The sequence below is a fragment of the Sceloporus occidentalis genome, unplaced genomic scaffold, assembly GCF_023333645.1.
Source record: "Sceloporus occidentalis isolate IW3139 unplaced genomic scaffold, rSceOcc1.0.p SCAF_76, whole genome shotgun sequence".
Classification (NCBI taxonomy): Eukaryota; Metazoa; Chordata; class Lepidosauria; order Squamata; family Phrynosomatidae; genus Sceloporus; species Sceloporus occidentalis.
This window is the reverse complement of record NW_028317056.1, coordinates 5,075,654-5,097,042: the sequence shown is the minus strand read 5'-3', so window position 1 is coordinate 5,097,042 and position 21,389 is coordinate 5,075,654. Positions and strand designations below refer to the sequence as shown.

General features: G+C 41.4%; 1 protein-coding gene across 1 annotated transcript; it reads left to right on the top strand.

Annotated features, from left to right (window-relative positions):
• The first annotated feature begins 2,102 nt into the window (after positions 1-2,102).
• On the top strand, positions 2,103-17,301 carry LOC149285874 (protein cramped-like). Its single transcript, XM_089494962.1, has 21 exons — positions 2,103-2,152; positions 2,622-2,905; positions 7,853-8,043; positions 8,372-8,525; positions 8,735-8,818; positions 9,129-9,177; positions 9,619-9,704; positions 9,959-10,082; positions 10,278-10,359; positions 10,551-11,540; positions 12,368-12,545; positions 12,694-12,870; positions 13,152-13,231; positions 13,531-13,612; positions 13,911-14,015; positions 14,311-14,492; positions 14,658-14,720; positions 15,828-16,026; positions 16,282-16,440; positions 16,644-16,774; positions 17,134-17,301. Exons 1-21 carry the CDS (start codon positions 2,103-2,105, stop codon positions 17,299-17,301), a joined length of 3,618 nt encoding a protein of 1,205 aa, XP_089351088.1.
• The last annotated feature ends 4,088 nt before the right edge of the window (positions 17,302-21,389 follow it).

Here is a 21,389-nt window from a genome sequence, read left to right as displayed (position 1 = left end):
GTTTGGGTTCTATGGGGCGGGACATGTTTTGGCAGACAGGCTTGGCGGGGATTGTTGTCAGATGAGGACGCGGTCTAACAGGAGGCGGTCTATGCCGGCTAATTAACGATAGGAGACTAGGGCCCTTGGTCCGAGAACCCCCTCTCGTGGGTCCCTAGGCGCTTCCTGTTTACCCTTACGGAATATATACCTCCTGGGTGCCGCCAAGCAGACCCCACGGCCTGGACTATAAGGTTCGCTACCCTTATCCAGCAGGGTAGGGGAAGCCATACCAGGCTGCCCATCCCATTCACTTCTCTTTGATGCCCCAGGTAAGGAGTCTCCTATCACCCTTGGGTTTTAGGCCCTGCTGTGTTTGCGAGGAGCTGAATGAATCACCCCAGTAAATATTTGCCCCAGGGGTCACTGTGTGTATAAGACGTATTCTGCCCCTGTTTAAGGTGGGGGCTGTCACTGGGGCAGACTTCTTCCAATAACCTGATCAGCTGTTTGGCTGCATGTGCATCACCCATTAACCTCACTCAGGATCATAATAAATACAGTTTCCTGATCCTTCAGATTGTCCTAAATTACAGTATGTGTCGATTCCTAATACCATTATACATCCCACCTCCTGCCTCTTATGTTAACCCTTCTGCTGCTCCTTTCAAGTAACTAAAATGTGTTCAAAAGTATCAGAAATGTATCTTCTCTAAATATAAGTGATCATAATCCTGATTGTCTCAGTAATGGAGTGAAGGGGCAGATGTGACATATTTACCCCAGGCAGTTATTAAAGAGGAAACAGGTGTGTGTGTGAAAGTTGGTAGCAGCTGCAGTCTTTAGGGGGTAAGCAGGGGATCTGATCAACCATGTTTAATGTTTAAGATTTTTTTTTATATAGACCAAGATTGTCTCTATTTTATTTAAAATTGTTGCAATTTTACATTATTATAGAATAAAAGTGAAGTAGCACATGTCATATAAAAAAAATTCTGTTTGTGAGGATATTTGTCATGTTGTAAGGACTGGAGATAAATCCCTAATATATCTTTTTCATATATATATATATATATATATATATATATATATATATATATATATATATATATATATATATATATATATATATATAATATGATTAGAATATTAATTATTTACATTATCAAACACTTAAAATTCCATCTAGATTGCCATTCATTAGCAGGGAATGTTATGCAATACTTAATTACATTCCTAGACCTGACTTTTAGTTTCAGATGCATGGAGGATTTTTTTTTAGGTATCTTTCCTGGTTGTTGTTTTTAAAAATGTTTATAAATTTCTTTGTTGTTTTTTTTTTTTTGCTATTTTCTTAGATGTCTCTATATTATCTTCTATAATAGGGATGATATTAGTTGTTTTATTGCATGAAGGATAATGTTTTGTGTTTCAGAACTTTCTGGAGGTTTTAAGAATGAAAATAGAGAATTTCATAAAGTAATTTTTTTAATCTTCAATTTCAAAAAATGTGGTTGTTTTTTTGGGGCTATATATTGTGGATTTTGGAATCCATTGTTGTGAGGCATGTTGTCTGCCCGTTGGAAACGTGTTTCAGAGTCTGTTGTAATGGGTGTGAATATCTCCAGTTTCTTTGTGTGGGGCTGTGTGATTTGTTGTTTTTATTCATTTTTAATTGTAGTTTAAATAGTGGGGTTTTTTTTTTTCTTCTTTTCTTAAAATCTATATATTTAATTTGAAAGGTTGCAAGATGATGACGTAGCAAGCAAAGTTCAGATCCTCTCTCAGTCCCAGTGTTTGTCCCCCCAAATTGGAAGCCGTGCTGTTTAAAATCAGAAAGGGCCCTTGAGGGTCCGAAGACGGTTTCTGAAAGCTGGGGGTCTTGGCTTTCCTATGCGTGTTTTGGGGGGTCGATATGAGCCCCCGATCGGGAGTTAGGGGCAGTTTTGTGAGGGGTCCCCCTCCGCGCTTTTGCTGGCTTGGAGCGTGCAGTTTGGTGGAAACGAGTTTCCAGCCCCAGCCAGAGACACGCAGAAGGAGACGAGGGCGCAGAGCAGAGCTGCTCCTTCCTCCGTTAATATGGGCGATCCCGGGCGAACCGAGGCTCGGGAAAGCACGGAACCATGGTGAGGAAGAAGACGACCCCCGAGGGGTGCCGGGGACACCGGAATGGGTAGGGATCGGCGGCTCCAAATCACTTTTTTTGGCGGCGAGCGAGCTGAGTCGAGGCGGCTGCTGCCTGCTCATCATGTCGGGTTTCTTGCTGAGGCAACAACAAAAAGCTGCCCCGATGTGTCCCCTTTCCCTCAGCCCTCCGGCCACCATCAGGGCCCGGGGATCATGCCCAGGGACCCCTCTGCCCCCCAGCCAACCCGGGAAGCCCATCCCGTGGAGTTTAGAGGGGGATCCAGCCCAGGTTGTGCAGTCGGGACAGTGCAAGAGCATTTGTCACTAACAATGGCGGCCATGTTGTTCAGAGCTCTCTGCTTGTGCCTCTCTCTTTCTCTCTAACTTCTGATTTTTGCCCCAGATTTGGGGTATTTGGGGGTGATTTGTAGGCCCGGAGGGGGTATTGAGGGGCCGGGGTAGCAGTTGGTGGGGTAATGGTGTGTTTTTGTGTTTGAGCCTCTGCTGTTTTTTAGGATGACAGTGAAGCTGAAGAGTGGAGAGACGAGGTTGAGAAAACCAAACAAGAGAGCGCTGGGACCTGAAGAAGAGAGAGACACCACAGAAGTGGAAGAGCCAGGGGTCAAAGGGGGAGGTGAAGACCTTCCCGAGACCCCCGACGGGGGACCCCAGAAGGTCCCGACAACCCAGCAGCCGTCCGCCGGCCAGCAGGACCAGCACCATTTTCTGAGGTCCAGCGTCAGGCCGCACAGTAAGAGGATAAGGAGGGACTTCTGTGGCACCAGCACAAAAAGCAAAGGTACGGACCCCGCGCAGCCGCCGGACCCCGCGTGTGATGGGAATCGGGGGGCTGACCGCGCACGTACACCCACCGGCACCCACCCAACGATTAACTTTGGTGATAAACAAACAAAATGTAGGCGCGTTCACGACGCCGGTGATGGTGCGCACGCTCGCCCCCAGCCTGGGGCATTGTCACCCTAAATTAAAGGGGTGACTCAATAAAAAGGGGCAAACGGATGCTTTTATAGCATGGAAATTACCCTCCTTTTAGCAATAATGTTCTGTTTTAATTTAAATAAAGTTTTCCTGTCCTGAAGGGTGACGCGCACCGTTGCGCCCTGCGTAGAGATGTGTCCCGCGTGACGCGGACAGAAGATGGACGCTGACAGACTTTCTGTGGACAGTATGCCCAAGCAGCTTAACCCTTTAAGTGCCAGAAGGGCAGGTAGCAGACTGGGCAGCGGTGATATCTTGCCCTCCTCGCCTTCACAGGTTTAACCCCTTCAATGCCACACGCAAGTGTTAATTGCCTTGCGCATCCAGCCCTCTCTGTATACTTGCTGTATACACTCGCTGTATACTTATCCGACCCGCCAAGGGCTTTTAACCAGTTAAATGCCAGATGAGTGGCCAGCGTACTATAAAGCTGCAATTCTCCTTTTAACGATTTAATCTCTTTAAATGCCCCACGAGGTGTAGTTGCTTGCGCAGGCAGCCCTGAACGGTTTAACCTCTTAAATGACAAACTCGTAACAGCACAACTGGAAAGCAATGCGTCGCCTACCTATGTGACTCCAAAGTATTTTTAACCAGTTAAATGCCAGATAAGTGGGTAACCTACTGTAAAGTTGTGATTGCTTACCCGACTCGACCCTCGGTGGTTTAACCCTTTAAATGGCACATGCGTTGCAACGTGGTGGATCGCAGTGATTGCTTGCATATCTGACCCCAAAGGATTTAACCCTTAAAATGCCAGCCAAGTCGATAGAATACCGAAAAGCCATGATGGCTCGTCCGTCGGATATTTAACCCGTAAAATACTGGATGGGTGGCATGCTGAAAATAAATGATTCACCCATGCAACCCACCGAGAGTTAACCCTTCAAATGCCAGACGCATGTGCAACATAGTAGAAGTCTGAACCTCAACAGTTTTAATTCGTTAAATGTCAGAGGGGGTGGCCAATATACTGAAAGGTAAAGCTTTGATCCCCCCCTGTCCTTTATACGGTTTAACCCTTTAAATTTCAAATGGTTGGGCAGCATACTAGAAATTAAACCTCAAACAATTTAAACCTTTAAATTCCAGGTGGGAATCCAAAATATTAAGAAGCAAAGCAATGCTTACCTGGCTGCCCTTTCACAAGTTAACCCTTTAAATGCCTTTTCGGTTAGCAGCACATTGAAAGCGAGTGCGTAATTTTTCCGCATCAGGTGGGATAAAGGCTCATGGGTTGCTCTTCACATGTACTTCTGGAACATCTAATTGAGGTTAAGTGTAATACGATCCTCAACGACTACATGGATATGTGACATAAACATGCTAAAGGCATGTTTGACAGAAGCTTCTGTTTTTATTTCAAACTTACTATAATGAACCCCCCCCCCAACAGTTGATATAAGAATAGTATTTATATTTCATATTTTTACACAATCTGTGGAAAAGCTTCTAATAATAATTTAATTTGTATATTTAATAAATATTAATTTGTAAATATTTTGTTCTGCATGTGACTTTTGTGCAGGCTTCACTTTTTTTTGTTCAATAATTTAATTTAGCGCTTTCAATTCTAAGTATATGATGCATTATTGCCCATTACATTTTAGATTTTTTTTTTTAAATACATTTAAAAACAAAAAATAATTCTGACTTTATAAATGCGTCTTGTTATAAGGATGTTTTCCATTTTTGCCCAGATTAGGAGTAAATTATTTGCATATTTCACACAAGACTTTTGAAAGCTACCTCTTGGTGCTGCACAAAAATATATCTGAAATATCATTATTTCCACTCTATTATTGATTGCCTGCCGCAGTGTAAAATTGATGAAGCCCTCGGTTAAATTAAATTGTATAGCTTTCGTCTCAGCCCTAGAAAAGGCTCCTTTACCGTTAAATTGTGGAATGGGCTGCCATCCGAAGTCGTTTTGCCCAATTCAATCAATATATTGAAAAATCGTTTGGATGCATTTCATATCTAGCAAACCATCCAGAGTTATCACGAGTTAAAGCAGATAAAGAAATGATTATCTAGGTTGAGTCCGATTGCCTTGGAGTTATAGGAATTTTTAATTATTTTATTTTTTTTAATGTCTTTTTTTTGTTTGTTTGTTTTTTAACCCACTGTCTCCTGGGTGCGTGTTTTTTTTTTTTTCTTCTTCCTTCTGGGCCAATTAATATGGGTTTGTGGAATGGCTGATGGGCTCAACCTAATTAACTATGTAACTATGTATTTTACGCTCCTACGAGGGTTGACGCTAATACGTTGTTGCGTGCACACCCATTCCTGTTTCTGTTTAGTACAGATAAAATCGGGTTGGTGACAATGGATGGGGTAATAACCAGTTTCACCATTTTGTTGCTTTGATGACAGATACAGAAACAAAAGGTTAACAGATTATTTAAAAACCTTGGAAACACATCTATGCTCATTACTGTTGTAGTGTGTGTATATATATATATATGTATATATATTTATATATAGTTTTATTGTATTTAATAAGTCATTTATTTAAAAATCAATAAGGGTGTTAGAATAAGAATTCTGTGTAGGGAAAACAGATAATTTCTCCAAAGTTAAAAATGTGCATAAATACAAAAAAAAATCATCATATATCGTATGCATTATTTATCCAATTTTTTTAATTAAAAAAATGGTGTATATATATGGGTATATTACATAAAGTGCTGTTAATGGATGTATCCTAACCTTCACAATCCAATACATTATTTTATATTTAAAAGATCAGTTCTTTAACTTTTTTTTTATTTATTTTTTTTTACAAATTTGTATTTAAGAATATTCACATGATAAAAGTACAAGGGATTTTGCGGATTAATGTATAATCCTGCGGATATAAATCTATTTATTACTAACTGACCACATTCTAATGAATTTTACAAAAAGTAATTACAACACGTGTGATATGGTGTTTTGATATATTTTTAAAAAAAAATATAACAGAAATATACATTAATTCAGTGCCAGTTTTTAGTGACGCAGGAATATCTCAGAATTTAAGATCACAAGTTTGGTTTGAATATTTAGCACTTTATTTTATTACAAACAATAGAGCGGGTTTATGTACAAAAGAGAGATTCTGGTGCCAAGTTTTTAAAACAATGGCCACAAACAAAATGTTCCTGTTGAATGAAGCTTGCTGTCAGTTGCCGTGGCGATAAGACCACTTTTGCTCTTTAAAAATAATTTTTATTATTGTTTGTTCTGTCTGCATATCTTCAAAAATTTAAAAAAAAAAAAAAAACATAAGAATTTTTTCCCCTCCTTCCTCGGTGATGAATTAACCCTTTAAGGAACAAAAGGCTTTTTTAGATATTTTTTTTTCTTTTTCACGCAAGTATTTTCAGCACTTTTGCTATGACTTAGTCCAACAGTACTAAAAAAAAAAAATAATAATAATTAAAAAAAAAAATGCAAAGATATCATGTATATATTTCGTTTTGTGCCTTGGCTTTTCACCTGTCCTGGGGATTTAAAGGGAAATAATGAGTTATGAGAGCTTTTGAGATCATCAACTTGACTATACATTGTGCAGACGCAGCTCACTGGGGTTGGCCGTTCATAATATCAAAGTGAAGTCTGTGGATTTAAATGCCCGGCTCCAAACCTCCTTGTTGCAGAATCCACGTCGATGTGTTTTAGATGGCCGGGGAATCGGCAGGGTATAAGAAGCGTTCCTATACTGAAGTGCTTTCTGTAGGATGCAGAGGAGGAGGACATCGAAGCCGCCTTTCTGCGTACACAATGTCAAATTTTCATTCTAAAAATACACTCTGACTTCATTCTGCAGTCCCACTGCTTGTGTGCTTTAGTACAATTTAATAGCACACGTGGGAGCTGTCCTCCTGATACCTCCTGTGTGTGTGTGTGTGTGTGTGTGTATATATATATATATATATATATATATATATATATATATATATATATCTCAGCAAGCATTCGATTAAAATCATGCTAAAGCAGAAATGTGGCGGGAAAAAAAGCAATACCTGCCACCCAAAAAGACTGAAGTCGGACAGAGCTTATGCTGGAGCCGTTTCCAAGATTTGAATTCAACTCCTGGCACTTGCAGTGTTAATATTATTAGTGCCAGATGCCATCTTAGTGGATTTATTACATAAATTAATATTGCGCCGGCAGATTCCAAAGCGCTATCACAATACGGGACGATGAAAATAGTTAATATTAAACTGCCGTAAACATTACGTATGTTAAGATGTATGGACACGGAAGAGAGCTCTACCCTTGCAAGCTTATTTCTTTTTCTATACTGTTAAAAGGATACCTGTGACAAGTGGCGAGCACAGTGCGAGGTCTCGTCTTTGCCAATGTTTGGAGCCGAGCTTCCCCATGTGCTGAAAATGAATATTTGTGCTGTTCTCTTACCGTTCTTACATTCCTTATTTTTTACTGATTTAAAAAAAACAAAAAAACTTTAAATATTATTTTTAAAAGTTTTTTTAAAAACTAAGAATAGACACATTTAAAAATCATAGAAGAAAAAAAAAAGTTTGATATAGATTTTTGGGGTATTGTACAAAGAATGCACTTCCTGGAATGTTCTTTGCTAATTGGACTGTTCTATTGGTTAGCTATGGTGCTTTCCTGGAATTTTGCACTAGAGCGCGGATCTCTTGATAAACCACTGGTCTGTGTTAATATTATTCAGACCCAACACTTGAGTGGCGACCGATGAGAAATTGTCCACCCTTTGTGTTTCCAGGCGTGCACAATGCAATTCCATCTCCACCCAGCTGCTCCTCGAGGGTGGCCACCAGCGCTCCAAAGACATCTGGCCGAAATGTGGTGCCCCCTGCTGGTGAGAAGGATGAAGGGAGCACGAAGAAGGTGCGGAGACAATGGGAGTCTTGGAGCACAGAGGACAAAAACACATTCTTTGAAGCACTATTTGAAGTGAGTTGGGAAGGATCATTAGCTAACAAGCCGCTGTCCTGTATGCGTTAGCTTGCCAGTGGTTGAGTGCCCCAAGAGCTGCCTGTTACCCACTTCAATGGTGTATATTCTTCCACATGCAGTAGACCATGGATGTAAACTTTCAGGATAAACCTAGCCACCCTGCTTAGTAACATGCAATGCGTGTGTGTCGTTCCCTTTGTTACCACATAAGATGCTTTTGCCGTTTAAAGACCGGTTGTAGGGTGCTGGATAACTTCCAACCACAACCAAGAAGAGTTGACCCCCAAATGAAAGCTTATTGTGATCTTGTGTTTTCTCTGCGTAGCACGGGAAGGACTTTGAAGCCATTCAAAATAACATTGCCCTAAAGTACAAGAAGAAATCCAAGCCGACCAGCATGGTGAAGAACAAGGAGCAGGTGCGGCATTTCTACTACAGGACCTGGCACAAGATCTCCAAGTACATAGACTTCAGTAATGGTGAGACTGCCCTCCTCCAGCATCATGTACATCTCTGGCCTGTTTATGATTGTTTTCCTGCCTTTATTGTCTAAATCTTCCCCACAATATTGTTTTTTTTTATTTTTTTATTTAAACTTTTAAGAAGTATTTTCCTCTTGCTTTCTTTTTCAATCATTGACTGTACAATCCAGCGTCATTCCCAACTTCTGTCATTTTGTTCCTTGTAGTATTTTCTCGAAATCTCAAGAAGTCCTCTCAGGAGCTTTATGGCCTTATCTGTTATGGAGAGCTTCGAAAGAAGATCGGCGGCTGTAAGTGTTTTTTGTTTTTTTTGTGTTTGTTTTCTTCCCACCTGTGTTTTCAATCCATCCTCCTATATTTTGATTTCTTTTGCCTGCATATGATGGATTTATGCATTTATTAGCAAAACAGAAAAAAAGCTAATCTAAAAAAAAAATTGTAGTTTAGAAGATTATTCATCAGAATTGGGTATGGGTGCAGTAAAGGTTACTTCTGCTAAAAATTCAGACTTTTCTCTTTAAAACCAGGACATGTTGACTACTAGTGTGTTACTGCGAGCACCATGTCATCCTTAAAGTCTCTTACTTTTTTCCTACCCAGGTTTGGGCGACAAGAATGCAGCCAAACTGAACGAGCTGATACAGTTGGGGTAAGTAAACGTCCTGCGCTGGTGTTTCTTTTACAGCAACCAGAGTCTTGAATACAAACTGCTCTCAGGAGTCGTTTATATAATATGCTTTGGAGTGTCAGCCTCATGGACCATATACCGTTTGGTTTAGTTACCTTGAGAGCAGATGGTAGCTCTCCAGACTGACCAGGTTTATTCACTGATCCCTAAATAGAGCATGGCTACCCCTTTAAATATTAGTCTTGGAACTCTTTTTAGGAAGAATTGGCTTGTCTGTTTTAGTACTGATAGGATACTGAGAATGCCAATACTTGATGAAGGCTAGAGATATGGCTTATTACCTGGCTGTGCCATCATTGTTGAGCCTAACTTGTTTGGTCTTGTGTTATGCCAAGATATGGTTTTGTTTTTTTAAAATTGGGCTAACATGGCTATATCCATTTTTTTCTCATTCATTAATAGAGTAACCACTGTGCGACACAAAGGCAGGAACCTGCGGATCAAGGCTCCCATGTGCCGAGCGTTGAAGAAACTCTGTGAACCAGAGGGCAAGACAGGTACACTCTTTAAGAGATTCTGTGGTCTGAGTATGATTGACAACACAGTAAGTAGATCTATATATATATATATATATATATATATATATATATATATATATATTGTTGGCTTGTGTACTGTTGCACTAATGCAGACAGTAAATGTATTCTACACGACCAAAAAATAAAACAAAGGGGCATGTTGGCTTAAAGTTGTGCTGTGGTCTGTTCCTCTGATGAGCTCTGCGTCCCACGCTTGTCCTCAGGTGTGAGCGATGAAGAGGATCTGAAGCCAGTGCGGCTTCCACTGAAACTGCCTGTAGAGCTCCAGCCGCGGAACAACCAAGCTTGGGCCCGGGTGCAGAGCTTAGCTCAGAATCCTCGACTCAGGTAAAGAAAGAAGGTCCATATTCCAGGGGAATCAAATCTCCATGTGCATTGTGTGTCTACTTGCTATTTAAAATGGTATACAGCTTTCTCACATTGTGAATAGATTTTCTCTTTGCCACATTCTATGACAGGTGATCTGTACTTTTGGAAAGTGGCCGTTCTATGGGCCTTTCGTGTAATGTTTTTATCTCCTAGGATGATTGTGGAGTTGCATCGGAAGGTCTCCAGTCTAATTGAGTTTCTCCAACAGAAATGGGTCCTGCACGAGGTTCGAATTGTATCCTTTGTATTTTTGCAGTTAAAGAGATAAGGTGCCAACGTAAATTTTATCCCAAATGGGAAATCCGATGGTGCACCAATAAGTCGTTTTGTAGAATCAAGTGGAAGTTTTGTTAGATAGGAAGTGGATATGTTCCTGCTGTTAAGTATTTACAGGGCTGTTTATGTTCCTTAAATACTATCTCTCAGCGAAAGAGCTTGGAAGACCATCAGCAAGCAGAGCTGGGGCCACAAGAACCTGAAGACGAGTTGGCCCTCTTCCCAGTTGAGTCGGCTGCTCTCTCTCCTTTACCTGGCGTTGCCAGAGTGGTGCACTCAAAGGCCTATTGTACCGTCCATTGGCAGGAGACTGGCAAGTGCAAACAAGGTGTTAAAGACATTCATCTACTGCCGCCTGCCCAGATCCTTGGCACTCAGACTCGGCAAGGCACAACAAAAGTCCAGCAGAAGTGTCCCAGAGGTGGGACAGACATTAAGCAGGGGGGCAAAGTAGATGATGCTATTGATGATTCTACAGCTGGGACTCGATCGGCAGAGAATGGTTGCACGGACAGTGTTCCTTCTGAAGGGGTTACCGATGGTCCGAGGACCCCTGATAGATCTCCTCCTGAGCTTGCGAACTCTCCAGCAGAGACAATATGCGAAGCATCTGGCAGCCAGCCACCTGCTGTAGTGGGACCATCACTAATGGATCCATTACCTACTAGTCTGAATTCTAGGCAGGACCCTATTGTTCCAGAGGAAAGCATCTGCACAGACAGAGCTTCTGCGAGCTCACCCAAGTCCCCAGAGGCTCTTCCCACAACTTCAGGAGAAGTTCCTCCAGGGCAAGGGCATACAGAATTGCAGACTGAAAACGTTCAGCCAGAACCTTGCACTACGGAAACTTCAGGAACGGCCACTCAGGAGAAGGAGCCAACGGGTTCATCCAAAGCACCCTGTGACGACTCTAACCAGCTAATAGAGCAAGTACGTCAGAAGGGCTGGAACCAACAGACTTCTGAAAATCTGACGTTAGCCGAGGTCTACCTCATGTTAGGCAAACCAGGAAAACTGCAATTAGAATATGAGTGGCTGGCGCCCCCTAGCCCAGATGACTCGAGCTCCCCTCTGCAACACAAGCAGAGACTTCTAAACTGCCTCTTGCGCCTCATCTCTACAGAAGTGAACCCTAAAACCGTAAGTTAGCGCTAACTGGCTAGCATGCGTTTCCAGGGTTTTTTTTATCTAGGGATTACAGTATACCTGTGACTCATTTTCTTCATGAAACAAATTTGTTAAGAGACTTCTTGAAAAAGATTCTAGAACAGGCTTCAGACTAAATGCCTTCCTTTTAATATTTGCATCAGTTGTCTAGGGAGGTGTTCTGAGATTTTGGGGATACCGTGTAATACGGTGCGTGCATCTTGTTGCCTCATCAATGACCCCACACATGCAAAATTTTCTTCTAATTCCAAAAACATTAGCTTGATGTTGTGTGTGTTTACCTTGTCAGTCCTTGTTGCTGTAGTCTAGCCTGCTGCAGCTTTTTGCATAGTAGACGTATTATATTGTCCTTGGTGGGCCAAGCTGGACCTTTACAGATAAGATCGCCAAAGTCTCGCATAATGCCCCATTGAGGCCGACGCTATGTATGGCTCCAGGTATAGACTTCCAGAAAATGGCACAACAGAAAAGATTGTATCTGCCATGGTGGAACGTGATTAGATATATGTAATTTTATTTATAATACATATATATATATATATAATTTTCATATTTAGCGTAAAATCGGTCATATCAGGCATGCTGTCTACATACATCTCGCTGTCCTGCAAATATATTTGGAGGCACTCCACCTCCCATGAAGAACCAAACCATATGGTTAACACATCAAACACTTTGCCCACTTTGTACATTCAGGTAGCGACAGAACAAAAACCAAAAGACGTGCCCATGTAACTTTAATTTTTACAGGTTTTTGTCCACTACTTGAACGTTACAACACGGTTTTGCTTGCGTTTCAGCCTTCGCAGGGTCCCGAAACGACATCGGTGGCCACGTCTCCTCTGAAGCTGCCCCAGGAGCAGGTTCTGACACCCTCTCACAAAGTCATCGCCCTGTTATCGAGAAACCCTGAGTGTCTGAGTGCGCAGCCTGTAACGCACATCCATACAAACTTCTCTACAGCCTCCAGTACCTCAGGTGAGTGTTCACGCCATGGCCAACTGGTTTCGAGCAAGTATTTGATGTCCTCATGCCTGAGACAAAGTAACATCAATACGATGGCTTTGCAGGTGTTCCAGAATCCCGTATTTCCATGCTGATTCATTCATTGTTCTTGTTCCTTCAGCTTTTGGGAGCCTGTCAGGTCCGCTGTTGGTTGGCCGTCCTTTGGGGCCCGTGACAAGCAGCAGTGATGGCGCTATATTTGCAGTTCCCACGATGTTGCCTCCAAACAGTCGACATTCAAAAGTCTCTGCTCCGAGCAAGGAATCTGAAATGGCAAGTTGCCAGCAGCTGGGGGCTATGGGTATAATCGGAGGGGAACCATGTTATGATTCATCTATGAACAATCAATCGAGGGACCTCTGTGGGCCAGTATCAAATTACCATACCTACGACTACAAGATGCAGCATTATATGAACATTGCTAAGGGCTCAAGTTTAAGTGTGTGTAGAGAATACATAATCTATGAGATTTTCGTGGCCCTCGGTTTCAGAAGTTCTGCCATGTTCCTTTGCTGTTACCCCCCCCCATACCTTTCTTTTTCCCATATTTCTGCCCCCCCCTCTCATGGACCTTTTTTGTTTTGTTACAGCCTGAGCTTTACCTTCCGAAGACAAAGAAACAGAGAAGCCGCCAACTTCGGAAACCCCTCGTAGTTCAGGTGAATAACGAGCCGGATGCTTTTTTTTTTTTTTTTTTTTTGTCTGCGTGTACATTTTTGGGTAATCTGGAATAAATACCCTCTCCCTCTATTAAGTGATGACCCGGAGATGGGTCTGGTTTTACATGCGGAGGGTCACGAGTGGACAGATATTAAAATAGAAACTGTATCACACATTACTTATCTTTTCAAACCAATGATAATCTACTAGAAGAACAGTTACATTATTAATGTGGATTGTTAGTTGATTTTTGGCTCCCTCACTTAATCAATTCCCGCTTTTTTTTTTTTCTTTGCAGAGAACTCTTCTTCCTCGGCCGTCTGGCAGTTCCTCCCCCCACATGTGTTCTTTCAGTATTTTTCCCAACTCTTCTGTTGCAGGTACTGCATTGACAAACTCTTCCTTAAATTAACCCTTTAATTTGAAGTGGTGGCCTATGGTTACATAACGACACACCATATCTAATGCTGTACTCACAGAACACCCTGTCCACTCATTTGGTAGGAAGGCAGGGGTTCTGTCTTACATATTTATTTTTCCATATTATTGGCCCGCTCTTTCACTAAATTTAACCCTTTTGCACTGGATTTATTTGTACGAACTTGCATTTTACACAATTTTGTTTTGGAGCATCGGGTAACTCCTTGCAATTTATAACCCTCTTTTTTCTCTTTTTAGGAAGAGGCTCGTTTCGCCCCATTCACTCTGCCCTCAGCAATGCTACTATTGCGCAACCTATAGTCTCGAAAGCAATGCCTTCCCCTGCTGACAACTCTCTATCCAGTGAGTACATGTTATCCGTAGTGGTTGGGGTTCTATCTTTTCTATTTTCGCATCCTTGGTATAAAGGATTTCTGCTTCTGATCAGCAAGTTAATGGACAAACCCCTATTGAATAGACGTAGACTCTGTTCATTGAGTCACGGTACTAGATTCCTTTCTGGGCCAAGTATTTAAGCGCATTACAAGGTTGCCCCCCAGACTTTAAAAACATAGAAGAGTTGTTTAATAGTTGTTTTTTTGCTAAGCAGAGGTGTGAGTAATTTAGATATAATGCCATGTTAATCATCGCCCAACAGGTGCTATTGATCTGGCTGCCAAGACTGCGGGTATCATCCCTGGACACTCGCTTAATGAGCTGGGGACAAACGGCTTTACTGGCATCGGCCCCATAAATCCTGATGGATTGTCTGGTGCAGCTCAGGAATCTTCTTCAAACAGTACCAGTGGAGATGCCATACAAGTGACAGTTTGCCCCCAGGTACTCTTTGATATTTACCTATGAACGCTTTTATTTTCTCCAGCTGTCCTTCCCAAACCCCAAATTCACTGTATTTATTTATTTATTTATTGCCACTGCATAAACCCCTTCTTGAGCATCTATCTTCTCCTCTCTAACAATTCTTTTGGGTTTTTTTCCCCCTAGGACCCTATACCTTTTATGGCCCTTTCATCTTCAAATGTGCAAGGACCAATCCCACCCTTCCAGGTATTGACACAGATTCAAGCTTTGCACATTGAGTAACGTTGTGGGGTGCGATATATGGAAGTCTGCTGAGCAATCTTATCCATAGATATTCGTCTGGTAATCGCAGTGATTGGGTTGCACCTAAGTATTCTGGGAAGCACCCTGGGGATTTTCAAAAAAGACGAAGGGAAACATTTTAGGTCCCTACAGTGTCTTCTAACTCTTGGCAACATTACAATGACTTTTCTTGTATAAGGTTCTGTTTCAAAATTGACAAAAGTATTGAGACACCTGGCCATTACATCAATAGGGGCTTTTAGGATATTGCACTCTAAATACATAGACATTAATGTGTAGTTGATCCCCCCCCCCCCTTTCAGCTTTAACAGCTTCCACTCTTCTGGGAAGGCTTTCCACAACATTTTGGGGAGTTTCTGTACAAATGTTTGCCATTCATCCGGTAGAGCGTTTGTGAGGTCAGGCACTGATCTTGGACGAGAAGGTCTGGCTCACAGTCTCCGTTGCCGTTCATCCCAAAGGTGTCCGATGGGTCAAGTTCTTCCCCACCAAACTCATCCAACCATGTCTTTATGGAGCTTGCTTTGTACGGTGGGTCACAGTCATGCTGGAATAGAAAAGGGTCTTTCCCCAAATTCTGACAAAGATGGAAGCAGAGCATTGTCCAAAATGTCTTGTCCAACATCAGTGCCGGACCTGACAAATGGTCTACTGGATGAATGGGCAAAAATCCCCAAAGAAACCCAAAAACTCCAAAATCTTGTGGAAAGCCTTCCCAGAAGAGTGGTAGCTGCAAAGGGGGGCACAACTTCATATTAATGTCTATGTATTTGGAATGCAATGTTATAAAAGTCTCTGTTGTAACGTTCAGCTGTCCCAATACTTCTGTCCATATAGTGTAATTCTGCATTAAGGCTGTTACTCTTTTATAGTGGTAACCCAAGCACTATATGTTTTTGCTCATTTTGCTAGGGTTTTTTGATAAATATTTTAAATGTTTTTTAGTTAAAATACGTTCACCAAAACAATGACAGTTTGGTTGCGGGTGAATCATGGTACTTTGGTGGGTTAAGCAAAGCACTAACAGGGTCCCTGGCCCCTCTTTTCAAGAATTCCCTTTACAGCGTTACAGCAAACTCGTCCAATTGCGCTCCAAACAGCAGTACCAGCTGCTTCTCTCCCCCCAATGTTTCCTCCTTGCTGGACATCTCTCTGCCTGGCCCCCCCGATGATGTCCTATCGCAAGGAGACTCCGTCACGCACATCAGCGACTCGATCATTGAAATTGCCATTAGCTCCGGGCAGTATGGTAAGTCTGTAGCTGTCGCATGCCCTGGATTAATGGTTTATATAAACCTACATTGTTGCAATGCGTTACGGTTATAAATGTTCCAAAAATCGAATATCTGCTATTCGGAAAGATAGCTGAGGTTTCTTTAACCCCTTAATGACAAAGGTCAAAATGAATTGTTTTCAATGGGTTTAGGGACCGCCTATTGTCCTTAAGGGGTTAATGTTCTCTCTGCATGCCTTATATTGGTATATATTTTTATTTTACTTACAGGAGAAGCTGCCTCGTTGTCCCCAGCCAAACTCAATGACAACTCAAAGAGTCTTCCTTTCCCATCCTCGTTCCCCCAGCCGAACTGGATTGCCTCTCCCAGTCATGATCCTCAGTGGTACCCCAATGACTCCACCGATTCCTCTCTCAGCAGCCTATTCTGTGAGTATCTGCATCACAAAGGGCCCCACGAAAGAGTATTGATGGGTTCGTGACTTGCATGAGCTTTGAAAACAGGCTGGCAGAGTTTCGATTTAACAACAAAAGGCAGAATGTTCTCTTGTGTCCATCAGCTTGGAGTTGGTTCAGTTATTTAGCTGGTTCTGTGTCCGTCACTAATAAGACTTTCTTTTTTCTGCTCACAGCCAGTTTCATTTCACCTGACAAGAGCAAGAAAACCTTACCAGCATCTGTAGGAGGCGCCAGTGAAACGTCCTTACTGGACGCGAGCTCCCGCGATTCCTTCGTGTCTCGCTCTATGTCGGACGTAGCCGAGGTTAGTGAACGGAAACCCTGTCCGGTTTCATGCAGAGAAAAGCTGTGGGGGTTTGGAGATCCTCAGTACCACGGTATCTGTATTACTAAAAGTGATATGATTGATAAAGGGATTAAAAGGAAAAGTACTGTGTGATCTCTGATGTCTTGAATGCACATGTGGCTCTACATCTTATGACTAAGGTGCACCCTTAGAAGGAATCAAACACTTCTCAACGCTCAATAGTTTTAATAAGTCTTCTTATAAAAATTATATAAAGTTTAGTATCTCCTTTTGCTCTTCTGTTTTTAAACTGCTGCGCGTTGTGAATTTGTATTCAGAGATTGGCGTCTTTGACCCGAGTCCCTTCTTGTTTCTAGGTGGTGGATTCTCATCTGGCCTGCCTCATGAACGAAAACAGCATAGACTACATATCCCGTTTCAATGACTTGGCCCAGGAGCTTTCCAGCACGGATCCTGTACGGAAAGAACCCCCCTTTGAAGCTGGGATCGCCACTAGCGGACAGCCCATCAGTGACTCGACCTAGGAGGGGTTTCGCTCCTTTCAAAATTGCGTGCTCACCTCAATCACTAGTGATGAGGCAACAGACCTCCGGACCAGTTTTTGTCTTAAAACTAAAGATGCTGCATTGTAATATACTAAAGAGTAGCTAGTCGGATAACCTTTCTATGTGACCTGGCTGGTCTTAGGTTTGTATGAATACTTGCCAGTTTTACAAGTAACCATTTCGTTGTCCATGAAATGTCTTTATGTGTAGCCATGTCTTTCACTACATGCGTGCAGCGGGTGTCCCCGGCGATCCACTTTTCTGCAGCGCGGAGTACGTGGCTTGCGGGGTCCTCGAACTGGCGCCATCTTTGTTCCGCTTCTGTGACAGCTTGATTCTTAATGTCCTCTATGATGGCAGTTTATGATGTACAGGCAATGAGGCACTGAAGCACTCTTGTGACTTGGACAGTGGTATAGCAGCAGCATGTTACAGCCGTGTGTACGTACAACACATGTAAATAGATGTCCCGTTGTCTTTCTTTTCAGGAATGTCACGTCACTTTCTTGCTTGCGTCTTCTAAGACTGGTGACGTGACTGACCATGCGCTAGCAGAATTTCTTCCATGGGAGGGTAGGTTTTCTATGGAAGGAAGAATTAATAATAGTAAACGGTAAAATCCCTTGAATCACAGCATCTACGCGCAGTCCGTGTGACGTGTTTACATGTATCTTGGAGTACCCCCGGTGCCCAAATGCTGTGTTCAGCGGATGAGTTCTATCAGACTTTTCTGTATGCGAAGATTTGTTACTCTACAGAGAAAAATAAGCCATATTATTAGAAATGTGACTTTATAAGACTGCAAAATATGCAAATTGTGTGTTGGGGGGTTATATGTTAAGTAGAAAATGAGTCGTTTAATATATACTGGTACATAAACCAGCAAAAACAAACAAATTGTGCTATCTGGTGATGGAAAAGGGCCTTTTTTGGGGGGGGGGGGCACATTTACTTGTCACATTTACTCATCGTTATTAACCTCTGTAGCAGGATTATCAATAATAGCCCGGTTAGCGGCGGTGTTACAATTCCCACAATGATAGGCAAGTTTAAGGTGGTTGGACACTCGGGAAGTTTAAGGTTTGGATGAAGCCTAACTAAAACCCTCCACGGCCACAGCGATCAGCTATTAAACCCGTACCCGCTGCAAAACCAGAAGGTTCCGGCGTATATTCATCATCAGCAGAGACAGACTCGCAAAGAAGGACACGGTAACCTCTAACATCTTTCTTGTTAGTCGGCCAAGAGGTGTAATCCTTTAGTAATATTTTAATTTAAAAGATTTGGTTGCTATGTGACCCCATTATAGTAAGAAATGGAAGAGGTCTCTGTGAATTGATGAGTTCTTTTGATGTTGCGTTATTCAGCTATTTTAATTTTTTTTTTTTATGGGAGAAGCCCCTATTTATATAAAAATAAGTTGCAATTTACTCAAATATCCAGGAATAGATTTCAGTACTTTTATTTTATTTTACTGTTATTTGTTTGTACTATATATGTACTTTATATAAGAATCCTGTATAGTGTACGTATAAAAATAATACAACCGTCTGTAACCTCTCGGAAACTATTATGGGTTCATCGGCGCTTGTTTTATACTACAATGTAAATGATAAGTTATTTCCACTCCTTGGTCTTTGGAAACACAGGTTTTTGTTTTTTCTGTGGGGAACGGGTGGGTTATTTAATGAGTGGATTCGGTTTAACTTCATGCGGGTTTCCAGAAGGTGAACCTTTCTGTTTTTGGGGAAAACTTCATGTTGAATTTGTAAAATGTATTTTTTTTTTTTTTTTTATCTATATACCAGTGTGATATATATATATATATATATATATATATATATATAAATTTGTGTAAAAACACAGCAAAATACAAAAATGAAAGACGATCCTGATTTTATTTTGTCTTATTTCCATTCCGTCTAGTGCATACAATAACTATCTTAACACACACACAAATAAGCATCAATGAAATGGCTTTCAGCTTGTGCTCTGGATACATTTTATGTATCCAATAAATGTAGGGTATTTTTATTTAGGAGATTCAGCATGTAAACACAGTGATATATAATATATGTAATAAAATCAGGGAACCTCTGACATGGAATCTGGTGTTCATAATGATCATCTCCCAAGAATCGTCTCCCTTGCTATCTAACTATTCCTGGGTCGATGAAGATGAATGTCCGCGTGGTTCTACTGTATCCAGAAATGGCCGGAATAGATGATGGGGAGTGCGGTGGAGGCAACGTTGCGTGTGCTGCTCTGTTCCGGTAGTTGGGGAAGTGTCTGGTGTGACACTCGTACATTGTTGGGTAGACATGCAGTTTAATGACCCCATGAGGTCCATAGTTTATTCCGGTTCCCTACATTAGAAGATACAGTGAATGCCATCCCATCACCGTGTTTGTAATCGTTGTTTTTGTAGAGCCTCGGCTGACTCTTGAACTTTTTGGTCATCCAGGTGGTAAGAAGCATTTGGACGCCATGGGGAACCGGTGGATTTGTCAGTGTTGGGTTTCTGTACGTTCTGAAGCTCGACACAGAGAAAGGTAGCTCCTTATCTAAAACTTGGAGCCACTCCAAAAAAGTGTAATGACGTCTTCAGCATAATCATGCTTCATAGAATTTCACTGTATCCCCCCCCCACCCCGTTCTGGTCCTCAAAATCTTTTCTTTAACCTTCGAAAAGACATTCAATTCATAATTTTTGAGCTGAAGTCCTTCCCGCCTGCAGGAAGGAAATTCCCTGGTTTACGTAACCAAGTGGACCCCATGCGCAATGTTTCTATCCCTTATGAATGCCCCCATGGTCTAATGGTCCCAGTTTCATGTCAACTGTATCTGCCATCTGTAATTAGCTATATGTAAGCAATTATGGAGAAGAGGACAGGAAGAAAGAAGGACCGTTGTGCCAATGGATGGCCACCATAGAACCTGTAACGTGCAAAGAAAGAAAATAACAACTTTTAAATGTACAAACACAGGCAAGGAATACGCCATAAAAAGTTTTATACACCGTAACACCAAAAATGTTATCTACTTGCTACAATGCAAGTGTGGGATACAGTATATAGGCAGAACTACACGAGAATTTAAGGTCAGAGCTCTGGAACATCTGGGAGGGATCCGAAATAAATGTATCAAACATTACAATTCATGTAAATCCTTCTCATTATCTGAATTCCTAATTATAGGGATAGATTCTGGGGAGGAGGTAATATCATTTCCACTTTATCCAGAAAAGAAACCCAATGGATTTTCAATTTCCAAACATACAAGAAAGGGGGCCTCAATTCTGATTTCGACATCCTCACGTTCATATAATTAACATCAACATTTTTTAATAACTGAAGTATTCTTTTATATATTTTTAATAACTGAATTATTTTTTAATTTTATTTTTATATTAGACAATTTTTTTATCAGTATTTTTATTAGTATTTTTTAATCTCTTAAATATATATTTTTCTCTTAATGTCCTTAAAATGCTTAAAATGTATTAAATATATATATCTCCATATATATATATCTCTCTTGAAATTCACATACCAGAGAAACAATCCAAAAATCATAAAAAAAAAAAATCATACACACTTATAGCACTATTCACTTATTTTTACCTCTCAAGAATACTATTTTCTCTTTTTTCAATACTTACCTTTTTTTCTTCTCAATATCCGTATCAAGTGTTTTGTACTACATTATATACTAAATTATATCATCCAATATGAACATAACCTATCCTTTTTTTTTGCATCCCCTCCACCAATTTCCACATGTCCGAAAACTCAGGATTGTCTATGACACCCTGAGTCTTCAAAGGACTATAATCTCCCCCGGACTAATATCCCTAAAAAAGAAAAAGAAAAATATCACGGACATTCGGGGAGGAGGAGCCGAAAGGAGAAGAAACGACCCCGTGACTTGAATATACCGTAGCTGAAAGGAGGAGAAGCGTCCCCGTTTCCTAGAGACACCGACGTCACACGCAAGAACGCGATGACGCCTCCCATACGCGTCGACATCTAAAGCGTCCCCGTTACCCGATACGCCAGAGCAGAAGG